This window comes from Parus major, chromosome Z (assembly GCF_001522545.3).
Source record: "Parus major isolate Abel chromosome Z, Parus_major1.1, whole genome shotgun sequence".
Taxonomy (NCBI): domain Eukaryota; kingdom Metazoa; phylum Chordata; class Aves; order Passeriformes; family Paridae; genus Parus; species Parus major.
In genome coordinates, this window is record NC_031799.1 from 14,611,189 (window position 1) to 14,630,383 (window position 19,195).

General features: G+C 37.8%; 1 protein-coding gene across 2 annotated transcripts in view; it reads left to right on the forward strand.

Moving 5' to 3' along the window:
* The window catches only part of PARP8 (poly(ADP-ribose) polymerase family member 8), a 132,734-nt gene that overhangs the window by 58,177 nt on the left and 55,362 nt on the right, over nucleotides 1–19,195 (forward strand). For both annotated transcript variants that reach the window (XM_015653428.1, XM_015653429.1), the window contains exons 4-10: nucleotides 3,205–3,294; nucleotides 4,617–4,687; nucleotides 6,990–7,067; nucleotides 11,541–11,635; nucleotides 14,927–14,987; nucleotides 16,046–16,136; nucleotides 18,987–19,053. In XM_015653428.1, the coding sequence (XP_015508914.1) occupies nucleotides 3,205–3,294; nucleotides 4,617–4,687; nucleotides 6,990–7,067; nucleotides 11,541–11,635; nucleotides 14,927–14,987; nucleotides 16,046–16,136; nucleotides 18,987–19,053 (553 nt within the window). The remainder of the gene's footprint in view (nucleotides 1–3,204; nucleotides 3,295–4,616; nucleotides 4,688–6,989; nucleotides 7,068–11,540; nucleotides 11,636–14,926; nucleotides 14,988–16,045; nucleotides 16,137–18,986; nucleotides 19,054–19,195) is intronic.

The window sequence follows — 19,195 nt, forward strand, 5'->3', positions numbered from 1 at the left end:
AAGAAAGGTTCTAGTGTCAGGCTGTGATGGTATCAAGTCTGGGAAGCTCTGTGCTGATGCTCTCAGCTGGAAGGTGTTTTTCAAGTAGTGCTGTAAGTTGATAGGGTTCAGAGCAGCACGTGCACTCAAATTAAATTTCTCACAGGATAAACCTTTACAGATTAAGGTTTAAGTCCATTACTGCATAGCTACAGAAAGGTTGTACCCTCTGAAGATTAAGACTGTATAATACAGAGTGGATCAGATTTGTAAATCCAAGACAAGGCTGTCAGAGTTGATCATCAGATAAATTGCTAATGCATGCAATAAATATATGAAAATACAATAGATTAGGCCACTGTACATCACTGTAAGTGATGTAACTCAGCTAAAAGGATATACCAAAAGTAAATTTTGGATACTGACAGAAGAGTCTTGGGTAGTATACGTACTCCCACAGCCTGCTTTGCTGTAATGTATGCAGCATCACCACTTCGGTACTGACAACAGTGTGTGTAGCTGTTGCTGAAGCTTTACTTCTTGAAGCATCAAATACAAGCAGCTGGGTTTTAAATTGTACCTATGGAAACAGTAATGTGACATGACAACTTTCAATAATGGAAGGTGTTTGAAAGTTTCATGTTTAAAAGTGAAAGCTAAAAATGTGCTCACAAAGACACATTGAGGACTTAACAGGAATAGTGTTGAGACAGCAATGTCTGAAAGTTACATATCCATTGCTGCAGTTGTGAAAACATAACTGGAAAGTTTAGAAGCAGGTATAACAGTTTCAGCAAAGTATTGCTGCAACAATTTTTTCCTAACATTGACACTAGTGAGGAAAATAATCCTTCTTAGGAGCAGTTACAGTCTATAACATCAATGAGAAGACTGAAGTCCCACTAATATGAGCGTATCATGACTCCTGTGGGAGCCAGCAGAGTAGCAAGCATTTTGCTAATGAATTTATGTTCAGAATGATTTGTCCTGGCTGACAGAAACTTGCAGAACTGCTGTAGTCTTTTTTTCCCAGTGATTTGTAGGTAACACATCTTTCTTAGACTTCAACAGATTGCAGCAGAGATGGAGAGAACCAGTTGGGCAACAAGTAGTTTGCTGCATCCCTCTGCTAGGTCCAGGCACTATGTCCTCCAGTGAAGAGGACAGGTATTCCTAGGTGTCAAGTGTTAGAAAAGGGTTGTTGAAGAAAACAAATCAAAGCCATTATCTTAATTTCAAGTCTCATCATATCAATGGAAGTAAAAAAAAAAAAAAAAAGAACCCTAATAGCTGCCAAATAGCCAAGGAAAAAAAACCAACTTGGCAGTGAAAGTCATATTATCCAGCTGCCAAGAAAGAATGACAATAGACATAAAAATATAATTAAAAACTATGAAACCTGTAGCTGAGCAGTCCTTTTTCCATATATGTATGTCTGTTCTGTACAGACCATACATTCTGTTCCTAGTTTTCTGTACAGCAATAAGCTGTAGCACAAAGATTTCCTCTCTGCCTTCCATGCACGTGGTGTTAGATATATTTAGAGCCAAATGATGGCCTCAATTATCTCAGCTCATTAGACTCTGTAGCAGTAACTTACACTCCCAAAAGTGGGAAACAGATGTGCTTGTGTTGTATGTGCAAGGTGGACATGGAAATGATGGTGGCAACAAGGTGGAGAGTGTAAACAGAGGCAAGGCAGGGCTTCTTGCAGAGGGCAAGGTGCAGCTGTCCTGTGGCTATAGCTCACACCCCTCCTGCCAGCAGACAAAAGTGGGAGGAGGAGTGAGTGCTGACAGAAGAGACCCCGCTTAGTTCACACAACGCCGTGGCTGTAAAACACATCTGTGCCCAGTGTGTGGCTGAGCAGCCACAGACCATGTTTGGCTGTGCCCACAGGAGTGCAGGGCTTGTGCTCAGCGGTGCTGGGCTCCTGCAGCATCGCCTGCACACAGCATGTGTGTGTGGAGCCAGCCACAGATCCCTCAGATTGCCTCGAAGGACAGCACAGAAGTGGGAGTAGGCGAAGGTGTGGTACAGAGTCAGGCCTGGCAGGTGGGTGTGAAGGTGGCAGAAAGGCTGTTTCACAGGTGGCAGCCAAGAAAACCCATCAGTGTGAGCAGTGCAGCTGCTGCCCTGCCAGCCCTGGCACGCTGTGCCAGCCACAGCTCATGCTCCCTCTCGGTCAAGGGGACCAATAACTGAGATGATGTTGCTGAACTTGCCTCCCAATAATTGTTAACACCTGTAACATTTCACTGGGAGCACTCAAAAGCTTTGAGGCTGCAGCAGTATGCTTAAAATTGCATGTGGTTTCATGTAGGTTGTTTATATTAAAGACTGTAATACATAAGTCCTTTTTTCAGTTATATGTCACTTTATCTGTGATTATCTTAATTATCAGCCTTTCTGCACTACAGCATAGGTTTCAATTCAGCCCAGATCATTAGAAAACAAAGTGTCATTACTTGCATAAGCAGTTCAGCAATACATGCAGAATTAGCTCCTGCAGATAGTACAAAAAACCCTGCTGTTTCTTGGTTTTTGTTAGTAAACATTTAATCAGAAAGCAAAAGAAGAAACCAAACCAAAAAACTCCCAACAGACACACTCCTCAGTCTAATCCCTACAATTTTTTAAGAAAATTTGGTTAAATAGAGTTATAACATCCATACGTACCAATGTTTTTGTTAAGTGGGAAGGATTTCTTTTCAGGTAGAAGAAAGGTTATCCACTGATTAGAAGACACTTTAAATAACCTTTATGTGACTAGGCAAAATGAGGCACAGGTATTTTGCATAATTGGCTGTTAACACCCAGCTCTCAGTGCAGCTTTCACTCTGCATATCAGATCTAGCTTGAGTTTTGGTGTCAGACATAGCAAAAAACATGTAACAGGTATTAATTTTGGAAAAGGTTGGCCACTCTAAGCCTTGCGGGCTGGTTCACAGCAGTGCTTGGTGTGATTCACAAAAGCCATCACATCAAACTCCATGATTTTGCTTTATAAGGTTCAGGTCTGAATCTCCCATACTTAGGATATTTTTCTTTTTTATTAAAAATTTCAAGGGAAAAAAGGAACACATCAGGAAGGTGGTGATAGTGTTCAGCTTCCCTAAGCATCTGGGGAGTGGTTCCTTGTGGTACAGGTCTGGGACAGGAAAATTGGAAGGGGTTGACAAAGCACAATGGAACTTCACCATGCAAAGTGTTTTTCTTTCGTAGATAACACTTACGTTTCCAGTTCTGATAACGATGAAGATGTATTAGTCACAACAGAGCCAATTCCAGTAATTTTCCACCAAATTGCTACAGGTAATCCTACGTCTGGAGAGTTTTACCAAGTTCATAATTTTGGAGGAAAGATAAGATGTTGTCTGCGCTTAGAGGGAGATGTGATTTTGAAGTGTTCAGCTATATAGTTTGCTGTTTTCTCTGGTCTTGTTGGTCTCTGATCTAGCAAATTGTCCTACACTTCAGAATAGAAGAAATTAGAATATTTCTTTTGGGGGTCACCACAGTTGTGTGCAGAATGTTGTCTTTTGCTTTTAATGTCTTGTAGCCTGTGCTAGAGCAATTCCCCTTGAATACACCTAGAGGTGCATAATACTTTCCAATTATGAGTTTTCATGATCACTTACTTAAAACTTCACAATGAAACAGTCTATAACTACCACCACTGCCTCTGGTGAAATATTTCAGGAAATTTGAAACAAAATGGTTCAGCTGTTTCACCAAATTAGACTATAGAAAAACGATTTATTTTTTCTCAATGATTTTGGAGCCCTCTCATTATAAATTATTTCTTTATTTTCAACAAGTACTTGATACATGAAAGGGTATGCTTGTCAGACATACAGGCACATTTATACTGTATTTAATAAGAATTTGTGCACACTCCATTGAGACATTTTAGATTCTGGCAGACAAAGTCTGTGATTTTTTCAGGCTGCAGAAGAAACTGTGCAGAGCACTCTTAATTCTGGCAGCTCTTCAGATAGGAACACTTGACTTTGTAATTTTTTATTATTATTATAATTCTTTAGGGCTTTTTTTTGCATAACACAGAATGATTTTGAATTCCACTGGGGAACCAGTATGATCTTCAGTCTCTGTCTCATTTATACAGATGTAAATCAAGAGTAATGTTACTGAAGTTATTGCAAAGGCACACAACCAAAATCTTGCGATTATCGTCAGAAGTTTGTGATAAATTTTACTTGCAAATTTTCTTTATTTTGAAAAAAAAATTAAGCCTGTAATTTACAACAGAGCAAAAACCTACCTTTTATATAGAAGATTTTATTTTTCTGAGGGGTTTGATTTTTTTTTCTTTTATAAATTACATGAAATAAATGAATGACACTAAATTGTAAATCACAAATTGGGAAAAGCAAATGTCCTAGATGGATCATCTGAGTTTCAATTTACACTTAAAAGAAGTCTTCTGGGAACTAAGGGCTTCCTTATTTTAGACTGTTGCATTGTAAACTCTTTGATGATTTTCATATCTGTAACTTTTTGTTCCTTATTTGCTATACTGCTGCAGCTAAGAATTCCAAGTCTGCACATGCAAAACTATTTCATTTTTTTTTCCCCACACATATGTTCCTTGTTTTCCTTTTTTTTTCTTCAAGAATTAAGAAAAACCAGTGATGTCAACTATTGCTTATCCATAAAGTCAAAATTACAGAGGGAGAATGGAGAGGTATGTATTTCTTGTATGCATATTTTAACAGAAATTATTTTAAAAAGAAAAGAAAACAATAAGATATGAATGTTTACCATAGACTTCCTATCAAAGTGTGCTTATTCAATCTGTGCATGTTTACAAAATGTGCATGTTTTAAAAGGTGACCATATTTCTTTGGGTTTCATAAATGGCTTAACCAGTGATTCACTTGGTTGGGATAGAGAGTCTCCTGCTGTCCTAGGAAATATGTTTTTGATGTTTCAGGTTTTTTTGTTCAACAGTGGTACAGACCCTGTTGGCCACAAATGCACAGCACTCCTGGAAAAGAAGATAGTGATTCCATTACCTTTTAACCTACTTTGGCACATAAGACCTCATCTTAATTACTTCCAGCTCAGTGCTTCTTCATATATCCTGCAGCAATTCCACTGCAGACTCTAGGAATCTGCAAGACCCTTCTCACCATATGCAGGGTCTTTAAAACTAGGGTCTTACAGGCACGGTGGTATTTGTTTGCCCTGTGCCTCTGGCACAGGTCTCTGACCGGTCTCACTTAAGAAAGAAGTGGCACTAAGGTGAAATCTGCTTGGGGCTTTACAGTGCCATGGCCTCAAAGAGGTACCACGTAGGCTTCTGCCTCAAGCTAGAGATTGAGTGTTGTCAGGACTTCAGATGCTTGACCTAAAGTCTTCCTTTGGTGAGGGTAGGTGTTGAGTTTCTTATCCTGGAAAGGGCAGGTAAGCATGCCTAGATGCTATGTGTATGGATTTTTTTAGTAAATGAAACGTCATGTGGTGTGAAAACCTCCACTGAAAACAGTTTGCTTCTACAGCCTCATCATTATGTTCAGTGCTCTGTAAACATAAGAAAAACAAGTGTGGGAAGAATTTACCCATTTCCTTAAAAGCCAGAAATACAGTTAGCTTCTGTGGGACTGAGTTTGAGCTTGTGTTTTGTTTCTAGTTGAGTCAGCTACTTAAATGTGAAAGTACTGAAAAAACACCCTTTATAAAAAGTCTCTTAACACTGATGATTTCTCTTGGCTAGACAGTTCAAGGCTTGGTTAGGATATGATGGGTTTGTCATTATTCTAACGTGAGAGTTCTATGTGGAATTTTTGTTGAGTTGATTTCTGTTTTGAAACAGACTTTCCTCTGAAGTAATTTTATTATAAAACAAATAAGACTAAAGTTATTATATGTATGTATACATCCAGTGAATAGATCAGGAATATACAGGCATAGGTAGAAAAATGGGATTACAATATCTGACCATAGAAACTGGGGATAAATGTATATACATACTGATATTTATGGCTGTGGAATTTAGGGGAAACTGCTACTTTTTTAATTCTTATATCTGATTTCTATTCCATTATTACATGTCTGTGTAGGATGCAAATAAGAAAAAAGGGGTTAATGCATTATGTTGAAGTGAAGAATGATTTTACCAGGTGTTCTTTAGGGGCTACTAGTCAGCACAGAGCACAGAAATAACACATGCATTGTGGGAAACAGGAATTACTCTCTCAAGGAATTATATAATTATAAGTAAAGGTTCCAGTAGAGAGAAATGGAATATAATATTTCATCTCATGCTGAGTTTCAGTCAGTGCCAGGATTAGTTCAGTTTACTTGATGATATTATTCACAAGGCAGCCTATTTGAAACAAGTTTTAGTTAGGTAAGCGTAGGATTTTCTAATTCTGATTTTTTACTGTCTCAGTGCAGAGCTACTCAGAAAATTAAGTTTGAAACTTTCCGGGCACCAGGATGGAACCTTCTGTTTAAAAATAATCATTAAGCTGTAGGATGTCAGGTTTTCACAGAAGTAAACATTAGATATTCCATGTTGGACTTAGATTATTTCCTGAAACTATTAGGGCTTAATTATGAGAATAAAGTAAAAAAAAAATAGTAAGTAGGATGCTGACACACCAAAAGATCTATGTCCATAACCGGTCGTGATGTGAAAGTTATGCTTTGTTTAGCAAAAGCACAGACTGAAGTATCCCCATAAAGTTTGCTGAATTATCCAGTTCTTTAAAATACCATGCTGTGTTTGCTACCACACAAGTATTATTTCTCCAATATATATTCAAGGTGTTTTTATGTACCCTGTATTAGGTGTTTTTTTCATGTGATATTTCATCATTCTTAAAATGGGTCCTCTGGAAAAATTATACTAAATTATACTAAAAGATCTCTTCAGGAAGGATGCTATTTGTAAAAGCATAATTCCTGTAGTTACATTTAGAGCTGTACATGCAAGGTCAACATATTACTTTTATCATTGTTAACTTTCCTTTTCCATTAAGGAGTCACGGCACAGCAGCACAGTTGAAGAGGACTCTGAAGGAGATAATGACTCTGAGGAATTTTATTATGGAGGACAGGTAATGCAGGAAATCTTTTGCACAAGTTCCAAGAAATTAATATTTGAAAGTTCTTATGTTCAATCCATTACAAATTGATAATAATCTTTAATTTCTTATGGTTTTTTCAGGGTTGAGTAGAGTGACATGTATAAATATATATACACATAGCATTTTATGACATAAATATTGAATGTGTTCAAAGTTATAATTATAAAATATTCAAAATAAGATTACTGTGCTTCCTTTTGCAATGCTTTAAGAATGGAACAAGCAAATACCCTTCAGAAAGCTTGAAAATAGAAGGTAGTTGCTTACTTCCAGGAAACAGATAACTGACTCTGTAAAGCTTACCCCATTATTAATACAAAGGGGAAGACAGGATCCAAACCTCTTTCCTTACAGAGAATTGCCATTTTTAAGAGTAAAGAGCACTGCATTTTTATGCAACTTTTGTATTACAAAACAAGTCTGGTCTAGGCAATAGTCCATTCTTTTTCTGAGCTCCGGAGTAAAATTCACCTTGAAAAATGCTGCATATTTCAGATGATTGTAGTGCTCTGTGCCTTTCCTTCTTGTTCCCTCAGCAGCATTAATTCTTACATTCTCTTGTATATTGGGAAATAAAACCTTTTCACGCCTTTTTCTTTTGCAGTGCGCTTCACGCTGCTAGTCTCTTTATTCAGATTTCTCTTATATTTCAGCCTCAGTGTTTCCCCAAGGAGTCATTCCTTGCTTATGTTATTAGAACTGTTTATTTCGATGAACATTTTGGCGAGCTATGGTCGCTGTTTGTGAAGGTTGTCCCTTGCCTCAGCCTTGATGCCCTGGGTGCAGAGCCAAGGCTGCAGGAGCACGGCAGCAGTGCCAGCAGGGTGGGTCAGTGCAGAGAGCGTGGGATGCTGATGAGCAGGACATGGCTGAGCCTCTTCTCCTGCAGAGCCAACAGTGCGCTGGGGTTAGCACACAAAATTCATGTTGGGATGCTTTACAGTAAAAAAACAAAAAAAAAGCAACAAAACCAGCAAAACCCCACAAACAAGCAAACAACCAACCCCGTGGCCCTGAAAAGCTGTTAAAAGTTATTTTGAAACTGGAACTGAAATAATGTATTGTCATTGTGTGAAATAGCTCACGTGGGGAATTGACTCATGTTCTCTGTAGAAATGACTGCAGGAATTGCCTCCCTTCAGCTGCTGACTCCTACAGCCCCATGCTGGGGAGTGCTGTGGAGGACCATACACATAACTCACTGCAAAGAGCAATGTTTTATTTTAATCTGCCTGAGAGGAAAAAGCTTCTGATCTTGTCCTGTAGTGATGAGTCGCGTGTACTCGCTTCATTTTTCAACTCTGAAGAAAGGGCAGTAACCTCAAGGTGAAGGAAAAGGCAGAAAACAGCTGGGAGTGCTTATTTCTCGAACCAGGGCTGAAGCATTTGGTATAGGATGCCTGGCTGTGCCCAAATGAATTAATAAATATTAACACTGCCTGTGAGGTATGAATGCTGATAGTAGTACATCGTTTTGCAAGGCGTAAAAGAGCAGTGTAATAAGACAGGACCGGTTAGAATTTAAGTGCCTTATATTAAAATGGAAACTAGATTATATTGCATTGTCTTCTCTATGAGATAATACATTTAACTGAAAGAATAGTAACTGGCAAAAAAAAAAAAAATAAATCAGGTCTGCAATAAAAATAAAATACCAGTTGATTATTAGTGTCTTGAACGTAGAATATCCATAAAGAAAATATGGTGAAAATGAAAGAAAAAAGAAGACATCACAGAAAGGGTATTTAAAAAGAGGAAAACAGAACATGTCTAATTTAAAATTTCATGGTCAAAAAGACTAAAGTCTAACTAAGTCATTTAGAGTTAAAAGATAATACTGAGGACTCAGAAAATAAATAGAAAATCAGGTAATGAGAATAGTCCCTTGAAAGACAAAAAAGAACAATCCTTTTTCAAAGCAGAGTGTTTGTAGGAGTTGTCAAATGAGCACCAGGTGTATTGGGGAGACAAAAGATTTGACCATATATGTGGAAAACAAGCAAGGCAGGCTCCTTCATTTGAGAGAAGTGTCTGCTGTGCCCACAGAGAGAGAGGGCAGAAACACTGACTATAACAAATAGAGGCCAGTGTAATTGTGTGCAGTACAGCTGGCAAGGATGGAGGTCAGGGATAATTCTTAGCATTTCTAAGTGGCTACAGCTGGAAAGGCAAGAGAGCTGCTGCTGATGAAGCAAGGGCCATGGAGGATGAGAAATGGAATTTGATGGGCAGTGTAAAGACAATGCAACCTTTTGCTCATAAATGAAACGTTTGTATCCACTTCCAAGGCACCTGCTTGTAATCCTCCCAAAGGATTTAATGGATAAGTACTTAAAAGTAGCTAAGTGGTTCAGTAGTGTAAAACCTATTGATTTTCAATGGGATTTAGGTTTGTAAATCGCTTAATCTCCTTTTAAAAAGCGACCTTTTGTCAAATAATCTGAATAAGGTCTCAGATGAAAAACAGAGACTTTCTAAACATAGACCTTTCAGTCACAGCAAAGTTATCAATTTTTTTTTCTTTTATATTCATTTTTTTCTGCAACTCTGTTAATTCTTGCTTTGAATCTCTATCTTCTGCATTTGCAAATAAGAGCAGGAGATGAAAACAGAATTTTTCTGCCTTTGGCTCTCTGCATGTCTCTTGTGCTTCAGCTGCAAAACATACTTGAAAATGCAGAAATACAAACCTCTGACGGCCTCCTCTGCGTACATCATTATGTCTGTGGCACTAATTTGGGAGTGGGAAGTACCATACTGTGGTCTTAAAATTTGCCAGAGCACTGTTTTATTTCCTTTTTGAGTTCATAGCCTCTTAACATGAGAAAACAGATTAGAAAAAACATTCTGCTGAGCCAGGGTAGTGTTCTGCATAATGTTCCTTTTGTATTTTACTGTTATTGGAAGGTAAGACTGATTTAACAATCTGGTTTAAGACCAACAAAGGTGGCAAGTGCACCACAGCTATGATTTGTGAAATGATTGCTGTGCTTTCTTTGGAAGCAGGACAGCAATTATTTACGCATCTTTAAAGAATTCTTCTTTGAATAATGAGCATGTAAAAAGGATTGTTTTCCCCCTACCTAAAGTGAAAAAAATGACAATAACTATTTCTTTCCAGTGCTCTTCTACTTGGAAAATTGTTCTGACATGCCTGCCCAAACAAAGGAAGGATACTTTATTTATAACCTTCTGGTCATGAATATCACTTTTATCTCTGAAAAATACATGTCCATGCCACGCTGATGAATTCTGTGCCTTAAACTTAAAGCATTCTAGGTCTAAGTCTAATCAAATTACTTTCTGCTAATTTTTCAAATATAAAAAGGTGATCATCTGATTATTAGTTGAATACTACTGAAATGTAATTAAATTAGAAAGCACATCTCTAAGCATCAGAGCTGAAAATGTCATAGCACTGGTTTCCTACAGATTTGGCTGTAAAAATGGAAGTTTTACAAATGTACAAATGCAGTTGGATGTGGCTCTGAAGTAACAAGAATCCTCTGCAGAATTCCTGTATAAGGTTATATAGATGTGTGGGTCTAAAGGCATAAATTACATTCTGCTGCTTTGTTCTCTGAATATGTCAAATCCTATGCTCATTTCTGAATCTGTTCAAGTCTAGGGAGTTCATTGACATCTGTGGAATTACTGTCATTCTAGTTGTTGTAAAGACATAGATTTAGGTTCACACAATCAGGATAATTTTGCTTGAGAAAAAGGTAATATTAGACAGATGATGAATATATTTTTACATGCCCAAAGAGGTACTCTGGACCTCATAGAAGATAGGAGGGTATTAATTATTTTGGCTTCATAGAGTCCAATGAGACCAGCTCACAAGTTTTGCTTTTTAGTGTAAGCACAAACATAACTTTTTCCATTTTTCTTGTAGAGTTTAAAAAAAACAAAACCAGGAGGGTTGGTGCCTAGATGTATACTTCTTTATTACCTTCTCTGGCGTAATACTTAACATGAGAAAGTGTTCTTTTAATTTATTTTTTTTTTTTTTGTCTCATATTATTGCACTGGTGGGCAGAATGCAGGCAGTGACTAAGCTAAAAATGTAATTTTGATGCTGAGGTGCTGGGTATAGAGAATAGTTTCATGCTTCTCTTGTGCCCAAGCCACCAAGCCATTCTGTGTCTAGTATTTGAGAGTGTGACAACAAATGAGAGCAAGTCAGCCTTTGTGCTGTAGTGGTTGGACTTGGATGACAGGACTGGGGACGTCTGGTTCTTATCCGACTTAACATTTTTAAGATACACTAGTGTCCCAGAACTAACCTTGGGACAAAATAGGACAGATGAATTGTCCCTTCTGAGTGTGGCATTGAGAAATCTTAATGCAATGTATTTTACAGAGAGAACTTTCAAGAGTCTAAATCAGGTGCCAGAAATGAAATACAGAACTCTCAAGATACTTTTCTATCCCCAACAGGTTAGCTATGATGGAGAACTTCACAAGCACCCACAGCTGGAGGCTGATTTAACAGCAGTGAGAGAGATCTATGGACCTAATGCAGTATCTCTCAGGTATGGCACTGGCCTTTCTGTATTATGGAACCTTTAATGTTTTTGACTTTGAATTCTGTATGGACCTTCCCTGACTGCCAAAGCACAAGTCTTTTCTGGTGATTCCTGCATGTTGTGTGACAAAAGGAGGGAGCACTGCAAACCAGTGTCAGTGCTGGGTTTTGGGGGGTTCTTTTGTGGAACAGCATGCTTACAAGTAGCTGTGCTGAGAACAGCCCTGTTCTAAAACATCATTGCCTTTTGCAGTTCTAGTGAGGCAGTTGTGTTTTGTTGTAAATTACTATTCAACATTTCTTTAAACCCTTGTTAAAGTCTTTTCCTGTCATATTCTGTATTTTGCCCTGGAGGTGAACAAGAGGAATGATAAGAGGTTTAATAAATACTTTCCCTAGGGAACAGCTGAAGGATTTGGATTTGTCTAGTCCAGGAGAAAAAGAGAGGAAGAAGACACAATAACAGTTTCTTGTTTTCAGAAAAGCTATTTGTAGGTAGAATGAGTGATCAAATATTCTGTACAGTCATTGTAAGGGAGACAGTAAGGAGCTAGGGTTTGTTCAGAGATTAGGAGAGTTTTCTAATTGTGAGAATCTAAAGTTTCCCTACGCAGGGAAGTGGAACCTTGGTCAGATGTGAATTGGTAAGAGTACTTTTACACAAATTCTGTTGGGCATGTATGAATGTGCATGATTCTGCCATAGTGCATATATATATGTCCATATACTCTATATATATATATATATATAGTATATATATTTTAATATGCCTTAGGTACTTTATAACTTCATTTTCCATCAATGTAATCTTAATAATTCCATAAAAATAACAGGTAGGTAAGATGTAACAGACCTGTCACATGCATTGCAAGGAAAATACCAAAGTAGTCCTACAAATCAAGGAAGAGAGAGAGCATACCTACACCTGTGGTGTACTACACCTTTTCAAATCAGATGGAAATTTATTACACTTTAAGAACCTGGGGAACTGAAATCTGAATAGCTGTATATAGGTTTAGGAAATTAATAAATATTTATTTGCTAAACTGATAACTATGAAATTTCTTCAAGCTCCTAAAATGGAAACATTATATGTAACCTTTCGAAATTTATTGAATCAGCAGTTTCACTAGAAACACTGTGATCCCCTTGAACTCACTATAGTAGAAACTGGCACCTGTGGCTGCTTTTGGCATGTGTAAAACTTCAATGCTTTATCCACTTTATTTCAGCTGAAAATATTTACAAATTCTTGGAAATACAACCCACAGGCATTAAGCATTCATTTTCATCCTTCTTGTGCAGCTCCACTTCTCTAGGAGAGAAGTTTGTCTGACAAGGGTATCCACTGAGAGGCACATTTTGTAGACAATTTTCCCTTCTCTCAGTAATCTCTTGCTGTCACAGAACCAGTTTTACAGTAAATGTACCTGTTTCTGTACGTTCATTCTTTTCACCACTGCCCTTAGAAAGCTTGCCACAAAAGCCCTGAGAAGGTGATCCATCCAGCTGGTCCAAACTCTTCCGTATCTCTTTACATTGCTTATTCATTTATGGGCAGAGGACCTCTAGGAGCTTCAAAATCAAGATGTGTTTATGAAGCAATTGTAGACAGCAGATCATAAGACATAGGGATTGGAATAAAACATGATTTCCTCCTCATGTCAGCTTGGGAAATTAAAACTAGAGTTAGGATCATGTGCCTAAAATCCATCTTCCAGGATAGTAGTGGGGTGGGGGGCAAAGAGATTTCAGTGAGTGTGGAAATGTCATAGTTAAAACTGACTTTTATTTTATTCATTCTTCACTAATATTTCTATTCCATTAATTCAACAATTCCTGTTTCATTTATAAAATTATTCTTGTTTACAGCATTTTGAATCTCAGTTATGTGAGTATCACCAGCCTGCATTCATAAAAATTATTTAAGATAGCGGAACAATGTCCGGATCTTCTGGAAAGGGAACAAAAAAGCCCGATGCCACTGTGGTGTAGGGTAGTGGCTAAGCCATTCAGGTGGTGGAGAGCTTCCCTGTTTCAAAGCCAGGTTTTCAGTGAGCTGTAGGAGGTCAGTGGGTGCCTGTAGGTCTGTAGGTGAGGTGATGCTGGTGCAGCACTAAAGGTACCTGGGAAGTCTGTAATACAGCCCTGTCCTGCCATTCACCTGCTCTGTGTGTGCCATGTGCAGACAGACTGATCTAGAGAAAGAACTTGGGTTTTCCTTGACCAGAGAGAACCACTGGGTTGCTGAGTTTTGGTAGAAGGGGGGTCCCTTCACCAAACTTCACAAGAGCTCAAGCAATTTCCAGTGCAAACTCAGGCCTGCCACAGGTTGCTTTGGTAGGAAACAGTTAATTTCAGTACTTCAAAACTGCTTTATTGAATGATTTATGCACAACTGCTGCTCTGCACTTAGTAAAGTTTAATAGAAAAGCATGGAAGTCACTGTGAGAACAAAAACAGAAACGCAGTTTCAAAGTTAAAAACATCCTAGTGACTGGAAGCTAATTTGTGAAAATTTGAGAGATAGTACTTTTATTGCATTGTCCACTTAAGTAGTGTAAAGGAAAAGGAAAACAGTTTTTTGTTTAAGTGTGTGAATAAGTATTTTCTAGCCCTGTTCTTTAGAAGTCTTCAAGTGTGTTGTGGGAAGGCAATCATTACAGCAGAAAAAAAGAGGCAGGAAAGTCTCAGTTTAAATGTAAGATTTCAGATGTCAATGTTAAATCCTAATCTTGCAATACCACACGTAACAGATAAAACAGATAACTATTGCCTTGTGCACATTACAGGGCAGTCTTTATTTTTGACAAACAAATGCTTGAGTGTATGAAGCAATCCCCAGGTATAACTTGCCATCCTCTAGGCTGTGTTGTATTTGTCTTCTGTGGTTTATCTGAAGGCTGTTCTTAGGTTACTGGCTGTTATCCAGAAATACTCTAGAAAATCAGCAAGGGTTTTCTTGTGTCATAAATGGGAGCAGCATGTGATTATTAATTTTTCTTTGTTCATCTGTGCAATACGTGAGACAGAAATACACAGCAGCAATGGAGAGAATTTTTTGGGAATTAATGGAAAAGATTTAGCCTGTTTAAGCAAGATCCTCTGAAAAAACCTTTTAAGTGCAGCAGACGGTCACCCACTGGGAATATTGATCCAATCTATGTAAATATGTATTTTATAACTATTCTGATTTTACAGATAAGATAATCCTTTATAAAATCTTCCATGTTGTAAGTACTCCTGGACTGAGGAGTATCTTAAAGAGCTCTAATGTAATGTAATTATTTCCTTTCAGGGAATATGGAGCCATTGATGATGTAGATATTGATCTACATATTGATGTTAGCTTTCTTGATGTAAGTAATCTAATCACAGAATTACATAATGAACATTAATACCCATTTAATTTTTCTGTGCATCATACTCTCTAGACAACCACTGATGCTTTCCTTTTTTTGAGAGTTGGTCTTCACAAGTGAGTGTCACATTATTGATTGATACACGATGGAAAGATTTTCTTTCCTTTTGTGACCACATTGTTAAAGTGCTATATTAGGCTTTTATTTGCTGCATATATATTTCCTTCCAAACATTTTTCATGAGTGGTAAATGTTTTAATATATATAAATTAAACATGGGGTTCTTTTTATGTTAAGTTAGACATGAGTCAGGTGAAATTACTTCCTACAGTCCTGAAGGGAAGAGGACTTTGCCAGGAGTGCTCCTGTACCCTCATTAGAGAGAGGCTTGACTGGCAAAAGGACAGTGGTGCTGCTTGTTGACTGGCAGCCTGCCTTCTCTTGCTGTTGTGCTGTCATTCATCTTCACACTTCCTCACCTCATCTGTGCAGCAACTTCCTGGCCTGCATATAATAAAATAATAAAGAACAAAAATGAGAACCTTTAAGTTCATCATTAGCTTCTGCACAGATAGGTCTTATTTTCAGATCCACACAGCACATAAGACATTTATTGAGCCTTATGAAAATCTTAAGGAAGTCTGATCATAGCTTGGATTATTTAGATCAATTTTAAGGAGCAAAAGTTTCCTTAGCCCTTAATTACGAGGCTAATTTCTATTCTATCTTTTTTGCTCCTTTGCTTCTCAGCTTTGAAGCAGCACCTGTTGGTGGATGGGGATGTGTCTGCCTGCAGTGTACATGCAGTATTGTGTATAAACCTCTGCTTGATTTAAATAAGCTCTCTCAAGAACTGGAAGCAGTCTGAGGTTGCACTTCGGGGGTCGTTGATGTGCCATAATTTGTCCTGATTCTAAAGTGTAATGTTGGAGTAGATACTAAACAGCTGGGTAAATGGATGGATGGTGTTTTTAGCAACCCAAAGGCAGAATGACAAAAAGCAGTTCCTCACGATGGCTAATGATGTCTGTTGTTTTCTTTTTGTCTTAAACTAGGAGGAGATTGCTGTGGCTTGGGATGTAATTCGCACAGAGCCTATAATAGTGCGCCTGCACTGTTCTCTTACACAGTACCTAAATGGTCCAGGTTGGTCAGTTGTGTATTCTTCTTGTGCCTTGTGTAGTGTGCAGTCTGAGCCATGGAACAGACATTTATTCACTACCAAATCTTTGGCCCTGCACATGCTCAGTTCTACTGCTGAGACGAGTCCTCTTGATTTGAAATTAGGCATACATATATTTGCATGGCTAGGCCCTTCTTAGTGACACAGGCATCTAATTTAAACTTTCATGGGTTCATTTTGGGAACTTGTTTTCCTGATATCCTTTGAGATGCAATTGCCTTCCCGTAGGAATTAGGGTTAAGGAGTAATGACCTGGAGATTCTAATATGTGATTTTGTCATTTTTGAAATCAAACCTCATCTGCACAGATGAGATATGACTGATTATGAAGACATACACAGACCTGTGCAGCATATTAACATGCCCTCCTTCATGGAGCTTTAAAGAGTCAGGCCATGATAATTGCCCTTTCAGCTTCTGGTTTCTATATAAGTATGTGTATGAATAAGTATTATGCAGGAAATCTTTAGATCTGAAAGAATTTTTAAGTGATTAAAGTTTCCTCATGAGAGAAAAATGTTCAAGCTCATGAAGAATCAACTTATTTTGAAGATTTGGAAGCATTCATATGCAAGAGTCAACTTCAGATATATTTTTACAGTGTAAGTCAGATTCAGTTTGGATAATAACTTGCCCAGCCTTGGAGACTTGCAGTACAGGCTGTCAGTTCAGGCTTTTATCTGTGGGAGAATTCTGCCTCTGGAAAATAATAGATATTTCCAGTCCTATTTTTCAAAATCTGTCCCAATGAGCTATTTCTATAGGATGTTGCCTGATGATTCCAACTATGAGCTATATTCTGTTCATTCAAATAAGCATTTCATTATACCAATCTTTTTTCCCCTTGACTTTGGTCTTTTTGTCTGTGGTTTATTACTTCAATCATTTTTGTCTTAAAGTCTTAAAATACGCATTTACAATAGCAGGAAGCAGAGTTAGTATTCAGAACATTTCTATCAAAATGTAATTTAAAAAATGAAGAAGTGCAGCAAATAAGAGAAGGTGAAGTGTGTAGAGCAGCATGCAGTGAGAAATGAGAAGTAACAAGAATATAAATTCTGCATTGCTGACAAGGTTAAGGTGGGAAACACAGTTCCCAGTGCTGCAGCTGACTGCTGTGGGAGTGCCCAAGTTCTGAGAAAAGCAGGAGTAGGGCCACAGGCAAGAGCTTTGCTGATGCTGATTTTCCTGAGCTCAGCTGCTGTTGCAGCCACGTCCCTTTACTTACTAGAAATGCACAGTGAGATCCACCATCTTTTGTGTTAATTCTGTGATTTCCTCTTCTGTTTTCTTGACAATACTGGGCCAGAATTTTATGCTGTAGCTTTTTCTCCTATACTACATTCTAGTGGTTGAGAAACAGGAACACAGTACATTCCAAAGCACAGTGGGGGATATGAGTACCATCCTGTAGCTGTTTAATATACTGATTTTAGAGAGTCCTTGTAGTTAATAGCTTGTCTCAGTAGTGTCTGTGTGGGCAGTTTGTCCCTCATGCCTTAGAAGCCTGTCTTAGAGAGGATGAATCAGCCAGTGGAGGTACTGGCATGTCTCCTCTGAATGTAGAGTCTAGAAAAAAATTTGATCTAGATGTCAGATTTTAAAATTTGTGTTTGTAGGTACAATGATATTTAAAGTATTCCCCATCCCACCAGCCCCCTGCAGTGTGTCTGAAATTTGACAATATCCAAAGATATTGCTATACTTAATGAAATCATCCATCCCTTTTGAAAAAAAGCATTAGTTTGTATTTAAAAGATGAGTTTATGTTTGATGTTACTTGAATAATAACATTAGGGAAGAGGTGACTACTGACCTTTGAACTAAGTTAAATTGCATGGCCAAGGTAGATATATTGTATTTTATTATCAAATTTTATATATATTAAAGTAAAATTAAAGTGTTAACTTTGATATTCTGAATAAAATCTGGCTTTCTGAGTGTTCAGAATAACATCAAAACACTGATTTACCATTTCTAATAAAATGTGAACAAACCCCAGATTTTTTGTTTTATTTTTGATTTTACTTTAGTCATTATCACCTTATGCAATGCAAAGGATGCAGTCTGTTCATGCTTGTGATATGCTTTGGCTGTTGTCCTGCCTTGAGGACCTGCAGCTCTCTCAACAAGTACTGGGTTCCATCTGCCACTTCTATCTAGCAAATGACACTGAATGATTTTAGTAATGCCACTAGCTAATTTCCATCCTTTACCCTGTACATTTGCAATTTCCGACATGAATATGGACATAGCAGTGTTAGGACAGGTCTTGAGGAAATTTCAGGGTAGCCCTTGGCAACTGGAATTCACGTATCTGGCACTTAGATGATGATTTTGGATCTTGTGTAAAATCACCCTCAGAAACAAAATCCAGGTAATAATGGATTCAGTCTCGGCTTTCTTCACAGCCACAGGAACTCTACTGTGTGCAGACTAATTACTTGGGAAAATAGTTTAAAATACTGGGTGAGGTGAACTGACACTCCAGATGCATTTCATCTGATGCTGCTTGCTACTTGCATAGTACATGTGTGAAAAAAGATACATTTTTGTAAATAAAATGGATGGGAAGAGATACATTTATGAGAATTCCATTTGTAAAACTGTAAATTCTATTGGCTGGTATTCCAGAAAGGACCATTCCTTTCTTAATATGCTTAGATGGCATGTCAGCTCTTGCCATTGCTTCAATTTAATTGTCTGTAGTCAAGCTCCTCATAGAAGAGGGTCCTTAAATAAGACTTACGTGGTCACAAGTTTGTCATTAGTGCTGTAAGATCAAATATCAACAAAATTTCCTTTTTCCCTAGTGCCAACTGTGGATGTATTTCAGATCTCTACTAAGGAAAGATTTGGGCTGGGACATCAGCTGAAAAAGTAAGTCTAGAAAAGTACAAACCCCTATTTTTAGGCAAATATTACACTCTTTAGTTTCCAGACCATTTTAAGTAAAATAAAATTCATGTTGTCAGGTTGGATGTTGGATCAAAATATCCTGAAGTTGTTTTTCTTTAAATAA